The sequence below is a fragment of the Gavia stellata genome, chromosome 3 (genome assembly GCF_030936135.1).
Source record: "Gavia stellata isolate bGavSte3 chromosome 3, bGavSte3.hap2, whole genome shotgun sequence".
Lineage (NCBI taxonomy): Eukaryota > Metazoa > Chordata > Aves > Gaviiformes > Gaviidae > Gavia > Gavia stellata.
In genome coordinates, this window is record NC_082596.1 from 67,546,971 (window position 1) to 67,570,443 (window position 23,473).

A 23,473-nucleotide genomic window follows, 5' to 3' on the forward strand; every position below is an offset into this window, starting at 1 on the left:
TCCCACCACTGCATTCCATTTACGTAGCCAAACAACTGAGTGGAGACACATCCATGTTTGTTTTGGCAGTAGCATCTATATATTTATGGTTTGAGAGCCACGTTGTTGTTCTGTTCAGTCTGCTCAAGTTTGGATAGGCGTAGTATGCATCTCAGTTAAAATGCAATGTTTCTTAGTCCCTAACAAGAAGAAGGAAGTTTGTTCTTTTGTGTTTATTATAAATATTTGCATTGCTATCAGTTTTACTTAACTTGGTATCTTGTTCTTTGCTTTGTTTTTGTGTGGGTTACTTACTCTAATACGACATTTTTGTTTTTTGAAGACCGAAGAGACTTAGCTGGCACTTAATTTACGTGAAGAATTTATTCTCTGAGACTAACTTATCCTCACTTATTATAGAAGGAAAAGTACAGGAAGAAAAGTTGTTACCTAATATAGCTACCCAGATAGGTTGCCTGAAATTTAGATTGCTTATGTATACCACAGAAGGTCCAAATAAACATCCTTTTAAAATTTTCAAACTTCCTCTGTGAAGGCAGATGCTCTACTAGTATTGATTTTACTATGCAGAATGCAGGACTAAATATTGGGGGTTTTTTTTCTGAATTTTTCCAGACATCTCCAAGACAATGTACTTACCTTTCACATACTTGTATAGATTGATCTAGTAAATGAAATGCGGATACCCCTGTCTTATTACTGAATATTCAAAAATAATATTTAGTATTTTTCAGATTTTCTTGATAGCACAGAATGAAATGATCCAGGTTTACTTCTCTCCTTCACTGTTGTTTTTCAGCTTTGTTGGTTTTTATTTTGTTTTCTCCACTTTTTTTAACAGAGACAAAATATATGTGATTTTTCATGATTAAATACTTGTAGAATTAAACTGATTGATACTTCTGTTTTCAGATTTCTTAACCATCCTGCTCTAATTTAATTTCATTTTGTTTTCAAGTTGCAATAACTGAATTTTGGAAAATAACTCCTGTAGCACTATGGGATTTTCTTGAACTTTTTCCCATTAAAACCTCAAGAAAAAAAGAGTGGTTGAAAGAAACGTTGCTTTGCTAAAATTTAATGGAAAAATAAAATTATTTATTTATGTTTGTAGGATCTCTGCCTTAGTATTGAAAAGGTCCAGCTTTCATACTGCTTTTCACTTTGCAGGATTTCAAGCAGTGCAGAGTACTGGTAGGGTGCTGAGTTGCTGGCCTAATGAGTAGCTGTTTATGTCTGAGGTGTAGTGGCGGTCAGTGTGAGTACACAAAGCTATAAACACATGCTGGTTTGTGTGGAAGGCGTAATGCTTCCATTCCTCATTATTTCTGGCTGAACCTTTTTACAACAAACTGATAGTTCAGATATGGACCCAAATTCTCAAAGCTATTAGGATCTTAGAACACATTAACATAAGATAAATGAGAAATTGCCCATTTCTTTAGAGGGATGAAATAATAAGTAGTAGTTAAAAAAAATCCAAACTAATCGATAGGACTTAGGCATTCAAACACCTTTGTGAATATAAGCATTTGATTCCTTATGGCCAAGAAATTCTCATCCTACCCAGAGTGGTGATAGAGCTATTTTGGTGTCACATGAGGGAAAGGATAAAATAGTGTTAATACTAAAATATAAAAATAAAATAAAGTAATGAAACCCACTTTTTTCAGTCTTTATTGGCTAGCCTATCAGTGGCTCTTAAGAGATGTTTACCAGCTGTTAAATATACAGCCTTTGTAAGGCATTAGATAGAAAAGGGAAAATCTTCCCCTAATTCTTTTTCTAGCAGTCATGATTTCCTCTCCCTTCCTTTCCTGTGTGGCTTATTAAGAATTTAGCAGCAGGTTAAACAAGTGGACTTGTTTGCTGAGAGCTTAACACAAACAGAGCTTTTGAAGAAATAATTCTTTTTGCTTTGAATTAAATAGAGATTTTAGTATAACAGTTAGAGTGGAAAGCCTGGACTCAGGTGTAAAGATTTTCTTAATTTTTTTTTTATTTATAATAGTTCAGTAATTAGTAACCTGTTGATATTAATGTCTATATTGCCCCGAAAGTCCTTTTTTTTTTTTAATAGTCAAATTATTAGAGTTTGGCAAACTAAAATATTTGCATGTACAGTCATATTTAGAATTGGAGCAAAAAAAATGTCAGGAGAATATTTTGGAGGAATATTATTTTAGCATCATAGTATTACAGTAATGTTTTCATAAGCCGATAATATTTTTCCAATTCCTTTCTTCACACTGACTGCAGTGTCTTTTACTTCCTTATGATGAACTCATGATGTTTGACACTAAAAAGAAAAAAGTATGAAATAAATAACGGTGTTAAACTCATAGTTAAGGTTGCACTATAAACATTGACAAGGAAAAGGACATAGCAGAAAATACAATGCTCCTGTCGAGCTATTATTCTATATAAACATAAAAAGGAAAAATGAAGCTTTGATTTGCTTCATAAACAGCTAAATGAGACACAATAATTTCTTGTTGTTACAGATTCCTTTTAATGTTAATTTCAATAGTATGTCTTTTCAGGAAACAGTTGAAGTATTTTTGAAACATCCTTCTGTAAAAGATGACTCAGATCTTGAGGGAAGAACATCCTTCATGTGGGCAGCTGGCAAAGGCAGTGATGATGTCATTAGGACTATGCTGACTTTAAAATTGGATATTGATATCAATATGACGGACAAATACGCTGGCACAGGTAAGATGCTTTACAGTAAAGAGCCACTGGATGTTTCCAGTTAGTGTGATTTCCACCAAATAAAAAAACACTGTTAGAAGCTATATTAATCTTTTCCTGGTTGTGTACCTTAATCCTGAAAATATTTCCGCATTAGTTTAATTATGTGTGTGAGTCACTTCTTTGCCTTATTGTGGGAAAGAAACAAATATTTTCTGTGCAGATTGGACCAGTTCATTTGAAACACAGCAAGAAGAAGAAATGTACTGCTATGCTGCTATTTAGGTAGATCTGTAATCCTTGGAGAGGAAGAGCTGTACTGTATTTTGAAGAAGAAAATGAAATATAATTGCATAAAAAGCTCTCCCTGAAAATGCCTGTTAAAAACATTTATTTGTCAGTAAATAAATACTTTCAAACAATATAGAGCAAACTAACCAGTGAAGTGGCTAAATTATCATCATGAAAATCATAAGTATCATACTTATTTGTAAGATAGTGTAATAAAGATTAGAGCTATTGCACTTCTGTGGTCCAAACAAGAGGTTAAAATTGGTATCTCCCAAGTTTATCATCCCATTATCTTCCCGAAGCAAAAGATACGTATGCAACACGGTGTTTCGGAATTCAAGCATGCAAGTCATGAAATTCAACACTTTCAACAAAAATAGAATAACAGTTCTGACAGAGAGATAGGTGTTGAAGAGTATATGTATGCAACAATGTTGGAAATACAGGTAAAAGTAGTGGAGCTGTATAGTGTGCTGTATAGTGAGCTGTATAGTGTGCTATGATATCTGAATTAAAAAAAGAGGAGAATGTGGATATATTGCACATAAATTGGAGGGGTTTGGTAGTAGGGGGCTGCAGGGGTAAGCTGTGTCGGGGGAGGTCATGAACTACCCTGTGCCAGTCACAGCCAAGTCACAAATTTACAAGTGCAAAAATGTATACCTATGTATAGTAAGTAGTAAAATGATAACCAAGCTGATGGTCAGAGCACACAACCATGAATAATACAGTAGAGGGCATTTCTGCTGAAAAGAAAACTGTTATTTTAAACAAACAAAAAAAAATTGCAATGTTTGTTTATATAAATTTTAATATATTTGTTTTAAAGTATACTCAAGTTTTATCTTTTGCCTGGACACACACACAAACTAGCCTAAGCTGCATGCTTAGATTTAGGGAACTTGCAGTGAAGATTTATCCCAACTAAGAAACAAAGATATGAGTTTAACAGCTTTTCTCTGTTCAGATCACACTTCGAATAACATACAAATGGTAATAAATGCAATGTCAGGGTTGCTTGGTTCAGGATTTGAAAGATAGCTTGGATGAATATTACTTTCATATAAAAAAATTGAGATTTTTTATTTCCTTTGGTGGTATGGTGGGTCTTTACACAAAAAGCCAAATACAGTTATGATACAATTCTATTTAAATACCTAAATTCTTGCTTTCCTTACAAATTAACACATCAAAAAATCAATCTTTCCAAGTTATGATAGTTTGTCATTTTTGAGTTTAAGAAATAGTGCAACAAACAAAATCTCAGTCTTCATGTTTGATGACTTTACAAACTACATACTCTACAATTTTAGTCTTGTTTCATCTTTTATCAGTCTCACCTATATTTGCTCCTTCCTGACAGATCCCTTTTAAATATCTCACAGTATTTGTTTCAGACCTTAAGGTGCAGTAATGTCGTAGTCACTGTGCAAACCTCCTTATAAAGGGTTTTCTTCTTTGCAGACAGTAACCACATACTGTGTTTCTGAAATTACTCAGGTGTGGATTTCATGCTTGAATAATTCAGGTGGTTGGGTTTATTATCTTTCAGTCTTAAACCTTTCATAGCAGTGATGTGTAATCACCTTTTAATCTTGGTTTTGTTGTAGGGCTTTTAATCCAAGGAAATTAATGGATTTTCGATTTACTTGAACCTGCCGTTGTGTAGAACACACTAATAGTCTTCAAGTGGGGAACTATGTTGTTCGTCACTTGCTGTCGAGCAATCTGAACTTTACCATTGTGCAAGCATGTGCAGTAGCATGGGCTTTGTTATAGTAAGCGGTAAACTTAAAAGGAAGTCCACCAGTAAATCACTCTCTGATTTCAGACCTGGTTTTTTTTTCTGAAGGTTCTTAATCATTCCCAAGTTTTGGTGAGGGAAAAGTAGTGTTGTATTCTGACGGGAAACTATGCACTAATAGAAAATAGCATACATGCCACTGTGCCTGGGATACAGTTGCTGAGGAGAGTTCAAGGTTGTGTTTTTCTGACTTTTGTGTGCTGACTCAGTTAACCTCAGTTATAATGTTGCATTAACGCAGCCTTTTGCATTTACTTAAAAAGAGCAAGCTCTCCATTCAGCTTTGCCACAACATCGAGAGTCTCCGTATTGTGTAGGGGAATGACACCAAGGGAAAGGAATTTCCCTTTTCTCAGAGATCAGCGCTGCAGGAGCATTACAGGGGCAGCTTTATAGCTCTGCCGTCACTGCATACAATAGAGAGGGCTCTGTCTGTCGGCAGAACAAAGGGCCTATTGTGACCAGCTGGCCGAAGAACTCTTCAGTCACCGTGACTCCATCACAGAAAATTTGGCTTACAAGAAAATATTGAGCACGAAGTGCGAAACAAGATGCCTGTGTCAGAATGAGTGATGGGGGGAAGAACTGGCCAAGCTGACACAGCAGCTCTTTTTCTATTGTATTGTTATACACACTCCATGTGTCATCTGATGGAGTGGATTACTGCCTTTGGTTTCATAAGAAATGCAATACAAAAACCAGAACCTAGAGTTTACTGTGAGGTCAGACCATGAAAATCAGGCCCATCCAAATGTACGAAGCAGCAGGGATCTCATTCCTGTCAAATTTCTACTGCTAGCCACCCACTCGCATAGCTACTGCAGATCTTACTGCTTACAGATATTTTTCATGAGTGCGATGAGTGTCCCTATGCTTTTTAGCTGCAACAGTTAAACATCAGTGTCATCTTAAAGGCATGATTTCACTTACTAAGGCAGCACTTCTCATACTGTCTCTGGCTGTGACCACAGTTCTTGTACGAAGTGCCTTATTTGTCTGTATCACAATTCCAGTTACTATCACTGTTTTTGAGAATGTGTGTTTTAAGGCAACACGCTTCAGCTGGGTTTGATTCACAGACAGTATGAACAACCTGTCCATTTTAGTAGTGCCTGTGTAACAGGTTATGCTGGGTTAGTGTCTCATAAGCTGTGTGAAGCTGGTACCAGTGGTAAACAGTAACAGGCAAATACAAAAAGCCTGACTGTTTTGATATTTGGGCTATGGTTCAAGAAGCAATTCCTTCTAACGTTGGCCTTCGTGGCGTGCCTTTCTGTATAATGCCTCTGCTGGATCCTGACCCTGCCTGTTTTAACATTAAACAAGTAGAGGCATGTGGGTACTGTTTACAGCCCCACATTTCACTTACATGACCAGACTGAATTCTCACCAAGGATGAATATCTGTGAAATTTCATGGGGAAATATGAATTCACTTTACTAAATGTACATTTATGAATTGCACTGTTTTGTGTTTTCATTCTAAATTATTTTGATTTTGTCATCTGTGGAATATTCTACATGTAAGGCAGTATGAGAATGTAGATTATCTGATTCAATTGCTGACTGTAGGAAATAATCCAAAGTATTTTGAAATCAAATTGTAAGTGAAATCACGAACATATGTGTCCTTCATTGGTTTGAAATCTCACTGCTGTGTCTAGTTCTCCTTCAGAAAGAGCGGTGAACTGGTCAGACTGGCATTTTAGCATTTTCCTCGACTCCAGCTGACAGTGCCCACAGGATGCTGTGTTAGGCGATAGCAACTTCAGTTATAGGACACCACGTCTTTATCTCTGAGGACTAAAGTATCTAAAGTAGCTCTGTGTTATGTGTTGGTTTGGACTCAGTCAAGTCTGCATACATTCAAATATGAGAGAGCAAAGAAAACTATGGAAGAGTAGGAGTGTGCAGAATCAACTTCCATAGTTTTCATGCAACTGAACTTTGTAAGTTGTAGGGAAGAGATAAAATGCAGTATCTGTTCTTTCCATCATCTTTTTCTTTTTCCTGAAGAAAACAGGGAGCTGCAGATACTGTGCGAGATGTGATGGCCTTGCTACATAATTGTGTGTAAAATTTTCTCCAAGTAATTCTGAAAAAAAAGGGGTGGGGACAGCTGGGTAGTTATCTGGAGTTAGTTTTAATTGAGACAGCTTTGCTTATGTGAAAGAAATAAAAAAGGTATTTTCAGGAGAACATTGACAAAATAATGAAAGCTTTCTTTCACTGGCAATGGACAGTTTCATCTCCATTGGGGTGATGTAAGAAATGCCACAAAACAGAGGCGGAAGTAGATCATGTTATGTTCTCTTAATGAAAAGCTGCTAACCTTCCAGAAATCCTCAGTATAAGCCAATCTCGGTGGTGTTAAGGTTAAAATTTCTCTTTGTACAAGTTAGAAACATGTTTCAGGGCTAACAGTTTTTCTGCTTATTGCTTGTACGGCAAGAAAATGTGGTTAGTTATCATTTGTTATGATTCTTCAGTTTCTTGTGGTTGAAAAGCATCTTTTCCACCAAAATGGTTGAAATGATTTTTTATTTTGACTGTTCTAATTGTGAACCTCCGAAGCTCATGGTATTGTGATTTCTTTTTCCTACTACTTCATTCTTTTAGCGTTACATGCTGCTGCCCTTTCTGGCCATGTCAGCACAGTGAAATTGCTGTTGGAACATAACGCACAGGTTGATGCTTTGGATGTCATGAAACATACCCCGCTTTTCCGAGCTTGTGAGATGGGACACAAAGAAGTGATACAAACGCTCATTGAAGGTCAGTTGTTACGAATTTACAAACCTGTTCAGAGTTCTGGTGGTGCTTTCTGTGAGACTGGGAAATAAACAGCATAGCTGAGCAAGAGGTGGGGTAGAAAATTAACTTCCCTAAAGCAGGTTTTGTCTGTAAGTACCCTTTGTGGAACACCGCTAGTAAATGTAAAAGATTATCAGAGCGTTGTGTAAAATGCCTAGAAGAGTTAAATATAACACTTTCAAAACTGGGATAGTTCTTTTCACAGCTCTTTTCTGTTCAAGCCTTTTCAAATACATTGTAGTCTCTCAAACTGCCTCTTCCCCAGCAAGTCTTTGTTTTTCTTTCTTTTTTTTCCTCTAGTAAATAAGACCAAATTAAGCTTTTTTCTTTTTTTGGGGGAAAGCGTTTTTAGGCTTCTTTGAAGACTTTTTGAGTATTTAAATGAATCTTTATTTTTTAATGAAGGTAGATATCAAAAATCCTAAATCATTAATATTTTCCTCTGGTTGGTTTTTATAAGCAGTATTTTATTTGTAGACAGAAATAAGATTTAACAACATACACAGTTTTAGATAATTGTAAAAGTACTGCAGAAGTGGAGTAAGTATGGTGAAAGAACAGTGGTACCTTAGATGCAAAATTCTGTCAATTTAGCTTCACAGAAAAGTTCTAAGTAGCTGGAAGCAGTCTCCCTCCTACTTGAGATACTATCCCACTTATGGACAGTTGAAGTATCAAGGCTAACAAGTCGCAAGTTTTCCATCAACCAGCCTTTCTTACTGAAAAGTGTGCTTCCCTCCGTGATCTGCTGGGCTTATTTTAACCTCTTGTTAAGCTCTTTCTCCCACCCCCTATGACATTTAGCTCTTGTAGATGCAAAAAGCTTGGTTATCAGAATCTGAGTTATGTTTAATTAAATCTTTTATGATATAGACAGTCATTGTTGCTAGTTGGTTCAAGTTTTTATATTTGTGGAGTTCATTTTACAAGAGCACATAGAGAAATTAATTATCTGCATAAAAGAGTCTTAGCACACTTGAATTAAAAAAATAGCAAGCTTTTTTCAAAAGTCATTCTTACACTGTGAATATTTTATCTTGTCTGCTTTAGAGATTTAAAAAGAGATTTCATCTGAAGTCTAATTTTCAAAAATGATTTTGTTGTTAAATAAAAGTTTCACTGAAAATTAGTAGGCCTGAAACGAATAAAGGCTAGGTTTTTCAAGGGCATTTGAGAAATCCGGAGATTCTAAAGCATCTGAGAGGATGCTCAGAAGCTTGTAAAAAGTTAGATGCCTGACCCTCACTGAAAATATTTCATTCCCAATTAATTTTTATTTAGGTTTTAGGATTTGAGTAACAAAGTTGAAGTTACTTTCAGAAATATTTCTCTGAATTTTTAGTTTACCAAATAAGTTCTAGTTGAACATAAACCTACTCTTTTCTTTCTTTGCATTCAAAAGTATTTTCCATTTATGTTCAAAAATGTATTTGGTTTTACAGGAGGAGCAAGAGTAGATTTGGTTGACCAAGATGGCCATTCACCTCTTCACTGGGCAGCCCTTGGAGGAAATGCTGATGTGTGCCAAATCTTGATAGAAAATAAAATCAACCCTAATGTGCAGGATTATGCAGGTAGAACACCTCTGCAGTGTGCTGCTTATGGAGGTTATATTAACTGCATGGTAGTGTTACTGGAAAACAACGCAGATCCAAATATTCAGGATAAAGAGGTATGTTGTTCTTCACTGGGCTATTTAATTAACTTTAGAATAAGCATAAATCAAAACATTTTTGTTTTCATCAAGGTAATTTTCTTTTCTGGGACATAGAAACATCTTTGCTCATGTTTATCAGGAAAGGAAATATATCCTGACATAATTTTCCCTATGGCTTCACTTCTAAAATCTAGAATGAAAAGTAGTATTTTAATGTGCTGCATGAATTGAAGATTCATATTTTTCCATATCACTGTTGACTTTTCCTTATCAAAGTGTGATCTTATGAGGAGTCATATTCTTAACTTCTATCATTCCTTATTAACAGCTGACATGGGAATGTGATTTTATAGTCTGTAATGTATTTCTTCACCACAGACATAGAGCAAGTAAGATACTGCAAGTGAGATTGCACAAGAACTGCTTTAATTACTTATCCACATAGGTATCCACATGTGTATCACTCTTCCAGGTGAAAAAAAAAGAACACTGATTAGTTTATATGTTCTTTTGTGACATTATTCAAGCAGTAAGTGAAATTAGGAGCCAGAATAATTGTGCAACATATAACAGATTTCTTTGTTATATGACATAATTTCTCAGAAGTTGGTAGAACTTCATCAGTCAAAAGAATTTCACCCAATTCGTTAAACTTTTCTGTAGCTATTCATTGTAGGGCATGGATAATTCCAGGTAACGGAAAAGTGGTTTTTATTAGGAGTTCTACAGAGCATGCTGGGGAGACTTTCAAACCTGCTGCCAGCTCTGTGTGGCATCAGCCTGAGTACAGCTGAACACATCAGCTCCACCTATTTCACACAGAGACGCTGCAGAGTGCTCTTCAAGCCTTGGCGTTCAGGGGGCAGCTTGCTAGCACTGAACTTAGAATGTCTTCATGTTTTTCTGTGGTACCCAGCCTTCTAAGTATTTCCTACATTTGGAGTTCAGAAAAGCAACTTGCAGACAGGAGGCATGACCTAGAAATGAAGTGAAATATCTACGTTTTGTTGATATTAACAGAGCTTGAGGTATTCATATTGTGGTTCTGTGATACCAATCCCAAGAGTGGTCATATATGAACTGGCTGTATGGAGTGCAGCTTGAGAGTTGGACTTCTGCTTCCTGTGAGAGAAATTAGACTTCTGAAATCAAGCTCATTTTGAAGGCACAGCTGGAGTCTTTATTTGTTTGCTTGGGCTGATAAGCTTTCCTCAAACTTCATCTGATTTTGAATTCTATAGTAATTCTTTCAGTCTTGTCACAGTGTTTTGGAGCAGCCAAGAAAACAGTCTGAACTACAAAGGTTGATGAGAGCTGCTTCAGACCTGGGTGGCATAGCTGCAAAGAAAGCAACTCTAGAGCTAGTCTCCTACTGCTGTTTTTCAGCTGCCTTATGTGAAAAAGCACTAGTGTTGTAATCTTGTTTTTTTAAAAAAAAAAAAGTAACTTCATTTTTTAAAAAAATTACTTCATTTTTAAGTGCTGTATTCTTTTATTTTAACATGGAAGTTTATTTAGAAGAACTAGTTTGTCCTTCACGTCCAGAAAAGCATTGGATTACAGTATGATTTACGACTTTAATTGTGGCATGATAGAGTTTGGGGATAATACTTATTTTTGTTCTGTTCTATTGTTTACAGGGAAGAACTGCTTTGCATTGGCTCTGTAACAACGGCTACCTTGATGCTATAAAGTTGCTGCTTGGTTTTGATGCTTTCCCTAATCATATGGAGAACAGCGAGGAGAGGTATTGCTTGTCTGAATGCATTATTTTGTAGTTTAGCAAAAGTGCTACCTCCTGATTTAAATGTTAAGTGTTCACATACTGCCAGAGAATCATGATCTTGTATCTAAAAGGAGTGCTGTAATCTTGGGCTTCGGTGCAAGCAGCTTTTCTAATGTGAAAAATCTCTTCTTTAATTTAGACATTGCAACTTCAACTGTTTATACTTTTGAACCTTGAACTTACAGAGACTTCTGCAAGTATTTAGTCATTCTAGTCTTGTTTGAAATATTAAAGATCTTTTTCATTTGTATGTAGTTGACAGTGGATATGTACAGACAAAGGATGAAAAGGCATTTCTGCTGCTGTTGGAGTAGGCTGGAAATTTTCTTTTCTATTTGGTAGGAATACAGTGAGAAAAAAGAGAATGGGAGAAATGTAATGTTGTTTTAAAATAGTTATTACAAATTACCTGTTGGTTAACTGTATTCTAAAGGCCTAGTTTTTAAAAAAAATCCTCCTATAATCATAAAGAGACAGTGTATTTCCATCTCTTTTCGTCGTCTTTCCTTGACATATAATGTTTTTTTTAAAGTGATTTGGGTTGTGGAATTCAAATTAGTCATCTGACCATGAAGATAATTACTATTAGCAGACATTTAGAATGCCTTTTTTAGAGTAGATGACCTCCTAATAATTATAAATAAAATTATGATCAGTATGCCATATAAATTCGAATATTTCAACATTTTAAATAACTTAAGGACTTCGACACCCCATATTTTAGTGCTAAATCTGAGACTTCCATACTTATCCCAGTTTTTAATTGCTTTCTTCTCCCATAATTTCTCTTTTGTTCTCTACTCTGAACCACTCAGATCTCTTCCTTTTCTGTTCTTATTTATTATTAGGAAGCACAAATGAAAGTATAAGTAGTTCCTAATTAAGTAGTGCCAATGCTCTCTTTAGTAATTTTTGATAGAAAATTAAATAAACAGTTGTAACTAAATTACTCTTAATAAGGAAGATTAAAAGCCACTATTTTGCCAGAAAGGAGGCTGCTATTTTCCTTACTTTGTAGAAATGTACTAATGATGCTCAAATGCCAGGAAAAGACCTTAGGTGTGGGTTTACTGTAGTCATTCAGTTAGTATCTATTTTTGTTTCCCTTCTGGCATTAATGTAATGTTCTTATGTATAAACCTAGATTACTCAAAATATAACTAGCAGCATTCCAAATGTCAGCCCTTAAGCACTAGTCCATGTGCAGAACAAAACAGATCCTCAATATTTCTAGATAACTAAGTCTTTATATATAATTCTCCTAAAAATATATGTATTGTATATAAAAATTGCACAATTGCCTCTTAATAAACATCTACAAAACCTTGTTGTGTTGTTAAGAGATCAGAAGTTGGGAAAGTGGAAAAATCAAGTCGAGTGTTGTAAGAGAGAGTAAAAATAACCTCATGGATATGGTTCATCTGTAATTGGGTGAAATTGTTTTATAATCGGTAATAATTTCACCAAATAGTACTTTTTTTCCAATATACCTATAGAAAGAAGCTTCCTTTCTTCACTTTCTTAGAGTGGAATATGAGATACCAGTTCAAAATTCAAACATAGTGGTTAAAACCAAATAGGTTTGTGAAAAGATGGAGCTGAGATTGCATCTAGGATTTTAAGCTGCCCACTTGCTCACAGATACGTGATCAAGTGCTAGTCTTGTTCCTTGCAAATCTGTTTTGTAATCCAACCTGATGTCCTGCGTGCATCACATGACGCCAGGCTAGCTGCTGCTTGACCAGCTTCTTGCCAAATTACATATAACAGCTGATGGCTGATGTCAGCTTTGTGTGTTTTCCTGTGAAGCCAGCTTGATTTAAAAACTATCTGCTTTAAAGATAACCATTGGAAAAGACAATTTATAACAGGCTTTGAACTGACACAAAAGAGTAATGGCTGGTTGTGAGGAGTGTATGTGAGCAGCCTTGAATGGGTAGTGTCCAGTCGTACAAACCCTTATTCAGATTTGATTTGAGTGATTTTTTGCTTTCAAAGGTAGCTCTAATGGTGTTAGAAAATCCATGTTTAAAAATACGGATCTTCATGACTGTGATCTGTAATATAATACATTGTCTTGGTACATACATGCTAGTAGCATAAAGTTTACTTTAGTATCTTTTGTACCTGTTAATTAAAATATTCAAAACTAGGTCTACTTTAAAAATGTGTTTTTTCTGAAATGAAGTCCCTTCTGAAGTTCCCATTCCTGGGTTATCAAAAATCTGTATCTCTCTAAATGCTATCAGCAACACACCTTGACATACAAATTTTCATGTTATGTCATTGTCTTTATTCCTGCAGACACTTCAGTTCAGATACTGTTAATCCCTCCATCAAATCATTGCTGCGTGGCAAGTCCAATTGTGCTTTCTGTCTGTTTTTCTTTGCTTACCAGCATTGTGTCCTTGCAAGTTACCATCAAGAAGAGCCCTAATTTTCACAGTCGCATGCATTGACACTTGCTATTCGATAGTCTTGTATTATATGGTCTTGATTATGGTTTGTGACTGATAATTTTCAGTCACTAAATGTCTTTGCCTAATGTTTCAGTGTTGGTGAGGGAGGTATATAAATTTTGCTCCTGTGTTGACAATGGGAAATTTGGGTATTATTTTTAAAAGGGCTTAAGCATCTTTGACACCATTAAAAACCAAAGCCCTTTAATATTTTTAGCACCTGTGTCCATTTGAAAGCAGACTTAAGTCTTCCTAGGGCTTTAGAAAAAAATATTATCCCTTGATGCAGGTGTAATCCTGCTGCTTGGTCAGTCATACTGTCCATAGTCATTGTTATAGAAGCTAAGCCAGATTTGACAGTAAATCTCTAGAACTTAAATTCTTATGGAAGTAACACAAAAAATGTTTTAACTTGCTTTTTATTTAGATTATATTTCTGTATGAGAACCTCAATAACACCTTTTTAAGGTTGCTTGCCTAAAGCAGTTAATTCTATGGATAGGGCTTTGGGGGATTTTGATCCAACACTTCATATAGACTGCTCCTCCCCCCTTTATATTAAGAGACTAAAATAAGCCAGTGTGTAGAATGAGTCAGACAGGAAAATATTAAAAATTAGTAAAATAGCCTACTGAAAACTGTTTAATCTGTCTTCATACTGGAAGTTGTCTTATTAGGAAATGAGGATGAAGTAAATGCACATTATGGTTAGAACTCTAGTTCAATGATAATTGTTGTGGGTTTGTTTTGTTTTGGGTTTTTTTTAGATATACTCCACTTGATTATGCCTTGCTTGGTGAACACCATGAAGTGATTCAGTTCATGTTAGAACATGGGGCTCTGTCTATAGCTGCCATACAGGATATTGCTGCTTTCAAAATTCAGGCTGTCTACAAAGGATACAAAGTTAGAAAGGCTTTTCAAGAGAGGAAGAATCTTTTGATGAAACATGAACAGCTGAGAAAAGATGCTGCTGCCAAGTAAGTCTGAGACTTGAAATCTACTCCAGCAAATAGACATTTGTGCTAAGTTTGTATATATCACTGTATGATTTTATCTGTTACTCATCATCATTTATTGTTCTTCTTAGTAAAATTCATGAAACTGTAGGAAGCATATAATGGATTTTTTCTGTATAACTATAGATGAAAATTGTTTTCCAGCTAATTAAATAACAAGCTTTATATAATATAGGAGAACAAGGCAAAATACCAAAAGCTGAAAAACTGGCATGTTAGCATCCATGAATCTTTATCTGATATTCTGTATGATGATAGAAAGGCTTGGAAAACATTTATCACTCTAAGGTAATGAAAATAATTATTGACCTATCAAGTCTTTGATATCAGTTTTGAAAAGAAATTAGTAAGTAGATGAAGAAAAAAACAGGAAAAGCCTGGTTTAATAAGGCTTAACTTAGTGTTTCACAGGGGAGGTTGTGCTTTTCTAGCAAACTGAACTCCTGGATTTTATTTGCAACTTCTGTCTTGGCAGTATCATTCTCCGCACTTACATTTTCTGCTCTTGAATTAGAGAGTTACCATGAAATCATTATATTTGATTATAGATAACTAACATACGCAATTCAAATAGTTATTTGTAAGATCTGTAGGTTCTGACTGAGTTTGTACCCTATTTAAATGAGGTAATGGTAGCAAAGTGGTAAAATTCTAAAATCAGAAGGTACATAACTGATCATCAAAATACTTCGCTTGCTTGGGCTTTATCCTTAAGATTCATAATATGAAGAAGAACAAATTAGTACCTGGTTTCTCTTGAAGAAATCTGATTCTGGAATGAAAAAACATAACGGCCTGAAAAGATTTCTGCATGATTTTGTAGTATTGTTTCTGTAAAGAGAGGTCATATGAATAAACACACAACATAATTATTGAACCTAGAGGTATTTTTGTTGCATCCGTGTATCACAGACAAAGTGAGCTGCACTCTGCTCTATTTCAAATTTGGTAGTTTGATGTTCTGCATAACTGGCCAGTCTGGCCTTCATTGGGTTTGAATGCTGCTACTATACTGGTTAGTAATTATTAATGCCCAGTAAAAACCAAAGCTAGAAATAGTTATCTAGTTATTAGTTATCTGATAACTAATCTCTTGCTCACAGCTTTAGATCCTAAAGTTGTGACTTGCAGCCCTCCTACTATTTGCCTTTTCTGCTGAAGTCAGTAGAAGTCACACCCATGCCTTTGAAAATATCCCAAATATCTTATGTATTTCTTTTTAATTTGGAGAACTCTGCTTTTTCCTGTGTGGTCACAACTGATTTTTCCAAATGAGGTAATTTTATTCTTTGTGAAGACAGTCATTTGTACAAGAATCTGTGATACCCCATCTAGAAGATTAAATGAAAAAGGATTACCTCATGGAAATTTGGGGGTGCTTTTATAACTGTCTTCCTTTGTGAGTTTCTGGTGTACTTTCTGAAACTTACTAAGCTGTTGTTGATTTTTTTGAAAACAATAGAAACAAAGTATGTGTACTGAATACCATAAAAACAGAATTAAAATACAATTGGAGTGTACAAGCAAATCAAGTTGTCACATAACAAATTTTATTTAATTGCAATTTTACGATCTGTAATAAACTGGAGGCGACATTATGTTGTCATCATTCTGCGTACCCATCTGTGCATTCCACAGCTAAAATTGGCCAGGGTGGTGCTACGTACAAAAAACTAATATCCCTACTGATGTTTAAAAATCTGCTCTCCAGATAAAAGTAGACATTATGTAGGAATCCAGAATGATGGTGAATGCCTAGATTGAACACCCTCCTCCCAACTATTTCAGTGTATGTATTTAAAACTTGCTTTGTAATATGTTAGAGACTCTCACTAATATAAATAATTCCTAAGTCTGCATATGTTTCCTGTGTTTTTAATTAGTCTGCTTTTTTTTTTTTCTTTAACAAAAAGTCAACCAACATCTCATACCTGTATTATTTTCTGGTAAAGTTACATTCACTGTATTCAATGCCTGTGAAATATTTCTACACAAACATATTCTGCCATGTTGAACAAACCTATATCAAAGAAATGGTAATTTATAAAATGAAGATTTATGCAAGCCAAAACAACATGCACACTATTATGTCATTGAGCAAAGAGACATACCAGGAGACAAATTTGCATAAGCAGGGAAGCTGTGACAGAACTCAAGTGCAAAAAGGCAGTATATACAGGAGGTGGAAGCAGGGATGGGCTGCAAAGGAAGAGTGTAAAAACATTGCTTGGGAATGTAGGGATGGTGTCAGAAAATCCAAAACTCAAATTGAGTTGAGGCTTTCAAGTGATGTCACAGGTAAGGTGAGCTTCTGCCTCTACATTAATAGCAAAAGGCTGAGCAAGGAAATGTAAGGCCTGTTGCTGAATGGTGCGAGTGATTTAGTGACAACAGACACAGATGTAGCAGAAGTACTCAATGCTTTCTTTTCCTCAGTCTTCACCAAGAAAGTCTCCCAGGCCTCTGTGCTTAGAGAAGTGGTTCAAGGAGGAGGAGACTGCCAGCTGTGAATGAGGGTTAAGTCAGGGATCACTTGAGAGAACTCAGCCCAGACATGTCCATGGGACCAGATGGGTTGCATCCAACGGTGCCGAAAGAACTTACTGATGTCCTTAAAGGCCACTTTCCAACACATTTGAAAGGTCATAGAGGCCAGGGAAGGTCCCCAATGATGGGAGGAACATAAATGTTGCACACAACTTCAAAAAGGGCCACAAGAACAATCTGGGGAACTGCAGTCTGGTTGGCCTCACTTTGGTCCCTGGGAAACTTGTAACAGACATAAGTTGAAACAAGAGAGATTTTGATTGGAAATAAAGAGAAATTTTTTCACTCTTGGGACAAAGGAGCAGTGGAACGGGTTGCCCAGAGAGGTTGTATGGTCTCCATCCTTAAAGGTTTTCAAGACCCAACTGGATAAAACCCTGAGTAACCCAGTCTGACCTCATAGTTGACCCTTTTTTGAGCAGAACGTTGGCCTTGATGACTTCCTGAGATCCCTTCCAATATGTGTTACCTTATGGTCCTGTGATCTTTTGGAAGAGGGCAATGTTGATGGGATGTTGAGCATTAAACATTTTTTTAACATCCATAAATATGTCAATATAATAGGTGCTCTTCTTGAGTGCAAGTGAAAGTAACTGGTTATTAACAGGTGGGATGGAGAACCTGGCAGGAGGGAAGTAGTGCTTTAGGACAGTAGCACAGGGGCAATCTGTAAAGGAGGCATTTAAAAAACATTCAGACTACATACAGGTAAAATGATGGACTTCAAAATAAAAGTTTCTTTGTAAAAAAGTTTTAACTTTTTACAAAACCAGGTCTTTAGGAAAATAATATTTAAGGGTTTAAAGCATATTCAGGGAAAACTGATGCCCACTATATTGGGTTTTGAAAGGGCTACAGAACTCTCATCACTTGTTCACCTTCCCTTTGAATTTCTCAGAGGAAGTTCCTGAATCCATACTTCTGTTTTTACTAAGTCTTCTGGATTTCATTCTGACTAGTTGGAGGAAGCTGACTGAGAATGTGGATATGAAAGGGAAATGGATGAAAATGAGTAAGTAACTCGTGATATTTAGGAAGAGAAGAACAGCAAGAAAATAAAACAGTTCAATTAAACAGCCTTCAATAGATTTAGAAAAATGTTCTAGTGGCAAGAGAGTACAAGTAGATTATGAGATTCTTCAAAAAACTGGTAGTACGGCCTGACAAAAGATAGGAAGTGTAGCAAGAGAGAAAATAATGAGCTCTTCAGCCACCTGAAAACGAAAAGCACACAGTGGAAATTTGGTGCAATTGCTAAAACTGAGGGTAATAATAACATACAATGATAAAATTAAACAAGCTGAGGTGCAAAATAAGAACAACTAGCAAGGGATGTGAGGTATCACAATAAATCATTGTAAACATACCCATTGTAAAAGGAAGAGCAAAGAAAGAGTTGGTCCACAAGTGATGCTAAGAAGGCTGAAGTGTTCTGTGTCTTTTTTTGCTTCAGTCTTCCTTAAATGTCAAATGATGTCCATTAGCAAATGGAATTCACATTAGTAACAAAGGGCAGCAATGCAGGCTAAAATGCTGAAACAACAGTTTAGAGACTAATCGGATGAGTGTGCTGTGCTTTCAGATCAGCTTGGCCTGATAAAATTCATCCTGAGGTGTTTAGAAAACAAGGTGATAAAATCTTAAAATGATTACCCTTAAAAAATTTAGGACAGCCGTTGGGACTGGAGAATTCACAAAATTAGCTAAGTGTCCGCATTCTGAAAGGGGAAGAAGAGGAGTTTGTAGACCTATAAACTTCAGTCCCAAGAACCACAGACTTGTTGAGGTTGGAAAGGACCTCTTGAGATCATCTAGTCCATCCCTGCCCCTGCTCAGACAGGATCAGCTCCAGCAGCTTGCCCAGGATCATGTCCAGTCAGGTTTTGAATATCTACACAAATGGAGACTCTCTGGGCAACCTGTTCTAGTGTTTGACCACGCTCACAGTAAAAAAAGTGTTTTCTTGTGTTGAGATAGAATTTAATGAGTTTTACTTTATGCTTATTGCCTGCTGTCCTGTCAATGGGTGCTACTGAGAACAGTCTGGCTCCATCACCTTCATTCCCTCTTCATTCCCCCTGAGCCTTCTCTTGTCCTGGCTGAATAGTCCCAGCCTTCTCAGCCTCTTCTCATATGAAAGATGCTCCAGTCCCTTAAACTTCTCCATGGCCTTTCACTGGACTCATTACAGTAACTCCATACCTTTCTTATCCTGGCATGAGTAATCAAACTTCTATGTATCTGGAAGATAACAAAGCAAGAAGTAATGGTTGGTCTGAATATGCTAAGAACAAATTATATCAAACTAACTCAATTTTCTTTTGTGACAGAATAACAAGTTTTGTGGCCGTGGAGAAACAGTAGCTGTCATTCAGACTTGCCTGAACTTTTCATACTTTCTCATGTGCCATTCTCATTAGCAAAGTAGGGCAATGTAGCATGAATTAAACTGCTATCAGATGGATGAAAACTGCTTGGAAGAATGTATGCGAAGAGTAGTTCTTAATGGTTCAAATTTAAACTGGAAGTGTATATTAATGAGAATTTCACATAAATCCATCCTGAATCTGATATTATGCAGTATTTTCATTTAAAAAGTAAAATGTTAAATTTGCAAATAGCACCAAGATGCAGAAGACTGTAAGCACATTGAAGACTAAGTCAGAAATCAGAATGATGTTAAAATACATACGAGAAATGATTGAGGAAAAAATGGGTATTTAGGTAAGGACAAATGGACTGTTCTACACATTTGGGAAGACCAATCAACATAGGAATACTGGACATAAATTAACTGTCTTCTTAGCATTTTTATTAAGGACTGTGTTAAAAGGTTGAATGTGTCGTGAGTCAACAGTGTCGTACTTTTAAAAACAAGCATCATGCTAGATTGTATAGCAGGAGGTGGATGTTTATACAACATGAAATATAACTCCTCTTGGTCCAGATAAAGCTTCAGCAGTAGTAGGATAATACCTGGAGATCTAGTTTCAGTTACGATTTTTTCAGTAACTTTTTTTTGCAAGGATAACTTTAAAAATGTTCTCCGGGCACATGGACATGTTCTAAATTTAAAACGTTCTCCACAGAGTAGATACAAAAAACGAAGTGTTCTTAACAGAATAGAAAAGGTTGGATTCATTTTAGCAGAATCAAAACTTCAAAGCATCTCTTGTGTCTTCACAAATGCGTAAGGCTGAAACTGTTCCTTTCCATCTGCTAAAGGCTGTTTTCATTCTGTCACTTTTGTAACAAAATACAAATTTATGACCATTCAGGAGAAAATTCTGTTGCAATTAGAGTGGAAAATGTTCGCCTGCCACCTCTGTTATCAGTATAGAGCTGTAGTTGTCTAACTTTAGAGCCCAAGTTTGGGTCCTGCTGAGTCACCAGAACCTCCTGAGAATGACTTGAGAGCTCTTAAGTTAGGAACTTGTCTACTTCCTTTACTTGTTCATGAAACATAGTCTCTCAGCTTAGACAATAGTAAAACTTGGAAATTTTAATTTCAAAGATGCCCTTCATTGTAATACAAACTGAGTTTCTGGCTAAATAAAGCAAAACACAAGGGGAGGTTCATAAGTATTCAGGAGTCTGTTAATCAGCTAAGCTCTACTGTGACAGAGTGATGGTCTATGAATAGGGAGCTTTGAAATCCCTTCCATCTATTATTTCTTCAGTTTAATCTGAAAAATCAGCACACAAACAAGACCTTTTTAAAAAAAATCCCCTTTTACTTCTCAATTTCTGGTCCTGTGTCATTTCAATAACTTTACAATTGGTATGTTGCTGAAGTTAATGTTTTGAGTTAATCTGCTCATCCAAAGAGTGCAGGCCACTCTGGCTTGATTGTGTATCACACAACCTGTCTCACACTTTCTTTTTTAATACCCTGAATGGAGGATAGTGGTAATAGGCTGCTTGATTCTTGTGAAGGAAAGAAAATTACTATTCTGTGAATAGTAAGATCTGATTTATCAGCTCAAACGGCAGAGTAATGGCAGTGAGATCCATACTGTATACGAGACAGACATCCCCATGTAGTCCGGTTGTGGAATGCCGATATTATTTGAAACTAGCCACTTTTTTTCCATGCCAGAGGGAATACTGAACCTCAGGCTGCCAGGAATGTATTTTTTAGATCAATTAACAGCTTTTCAGGTACAACGTTCAATCAGCTTCTTCTGCAGAGCATACTTGATAAGATAGTACTGACAGGTAAAGTTAAGGCTTCTCCCTGGCAGCTCACACTGAAATGACATATACTGGCATCGATACCACTCACAGGAACTGAGGATGGCATGCTGCATAACTAATCTGTCATATGCTGTACTGTGAGCTAATGTGTCAACAGTCTGAAAACTACGTCGTAGCATTGGAAGCAAGTTAAAATATCAGGCAGCTATATGATACAACATTTACCACCTGTCCATTCCAACAGGAAAAGTGTCACTTCATCTTACAACCAGTGCTTAATTTATAAAAACAAATTCAATGGTAGGTAGGTATGTAATGTTTGCGACGTGCTATTGGGTTTATTCTGCTTTGTAGGAAAAAGGATTTAAAAGCTAAAGTGCAGTGACATCCCACTGTATTTCAAAATGGGCTGCAAAACTTTATTCAACAGATGCACCTTTCCTAACCTTGTCCAAGATTCTCTTTTATATCTACACTATTTAAGAGATGCGTGACTTCTTTCATTTTTGAAAACCAAATGTCATAACTGTAATGGCATACTATGTGCACACAAGTTTTTCATTCACATCTCATATTTTCAGTATTTATCATTTGTATAATGTATAATCTGTTTATGTAAAATAAATTAATTGTCTGGCAATGATAAATATATAGCAGCAAGTTAGTACCAGTAGCTAGTTTGAAGTTGGTTTATAATTGACTGTATTTATTATGACACAGGTAAGTATGAAAAATAATTTTCAAAGAGATGATGTCTTTTATTAAAGTTTTCTGATTTTCAAATACAGTGCATTGCATTACTACTTATATTAAAGCATTGTTCATTACTAATTAAAACCGAAGTTATTAGTAGCATATTTCTTGTCTTCTGATACCTCTTCAAAATCCTGCTTTTAATTTTTGTATATTTATAAAAAACCCTAAGTTTCATTGTTTTCAATAAGGGAGTGTTTTAAAATCAGTTTAAACCACCACAAACTGAATGGGCAGCTGGCTTATAAGGACTTAACCTTCATTAGGCTGTAGCTGCAAGTCAGTTGTTATTTTGGATCAAGCTAAGACACTTCAATGCAATAGGTGTCCCTTTCTCACAAAAAAAGATGTTATAGTCAAGGTTTTATTGTGGCAATGTCATGTTTCTAGAGGGGAATGTGTTTAAGTTGGATACATGCTCCCAAGATTTTGTCTTTGGAATTCTTATGGTATTGACTATAATTACAGGAAACGTGAAGAAGAAAGTAAGAGAAAAGAAGCCAAGCTGCAAAAAGGGATGCAGAACGTGGAACAAAATAGGTTTCGAGTACAACAGACTCCCGCAAATCGAGAGAAGACTACCAGCATCTTGCAGTTACCTAATAAACAAATTGATACACGGATTAAGAGACATCTGTCCCTCAATGCTTCACAAATTCAACCAGGGAGAAACAGTAGAGGTTCACCTAAAGCTTGTCACAGCAAAGGGACACTGAAGGAGAGTTGCCTGTCAGCAGAGCCTCAGACTGAAGGTCATAAAATCAGGCAAGGTTTGTAATCTTTTTTAATTGTCCTGGTTATCCTTTTTGTACATGTCTGGGGATGTTTTATATATAGGACCTGTTTTACTCTATCATTTCTTGTTTTTTCATTATTTATGCGATTCATATAGGATAGAGTTAGATACAGATTCTTTTACTGCGTGTGTTCTGTCAACTGAAGTAGTCAAAAATACCAGTATCTACAGTGTCTGTAAAAATACCTAAAATATGTGAGAACATGTTGTGGGAGTTGTTCTATTGCTTGCACTGTTTGGAGAAAATGAGATTAAAGGTATTTGGCATATCTGTGGGATTCTTGAAGAATGTTAATGGAGAAATTGTAACTCTTTTTTTAAAGAAGGTTAAAATGAGGGTAAAATTGTTCTAGGATACAGAGGGAGCTGTTCAGCCAGCTTCATTATCCATGACAGGGTTGTCCTGTGATCTGTCTTTGAAGTCCTCTTGTTAAGAACACTCTAGGGTATTTTTTGAGAATTGAGACTTTTTTTAGAAATTGTACTATGAAACAGTGTGTCGAAGCTCTTTCTGTTACTTTTCTTGCCCTCCTCCACTCTTTTATTCTATCTGTAAATGCACCATCAGTTTATTGTCATTTCTTGACCACTCCTATACTAGTTTTTGCAAGATAAACATTTTAATAACATTTCAATTGGTTCTGACTTCAGCCAGTT

The 23,473-nt window shown here is 35.9% G+C and overlaps 1 protein-coding gene across 1 annotated transcript in view; it reads left to right on the forward strand.

Annotated features, from left to right (window-relative positions):
* Positions 1–23,473, forward strand: part of INVS (inversin) — a 99,505-nt gene that overhangs the window by 60,355 nt on the left and 15,677 nt on the right. Inside the window, exons 7-12 of the mRNA XM_059815299.1 lie at positions 2,544–2,715; positions 7,408–7,563; positions 9,045–9,274; positions 10,900–11,006; positions 14,272–14,484; positions 22,489–22,790. Of these exons, the coding sequence (XP_059671282.1) occupies positions 2,544–2,715; positions 7,408–7,563; positions 9,045–9,274; positions 10,900–11,006; positions 14,272–14,484; positions 22,489–22,790 (1,180 nt within the window). The remainder of the gene's footprint in view (positions 1–2,543; positions 2,716–7,407; positions 7,564–9,044; positions 9,275–10,899; positions 11,007–14,271; positions 14,485–22,488; positions 22,791–23,473) is intronic.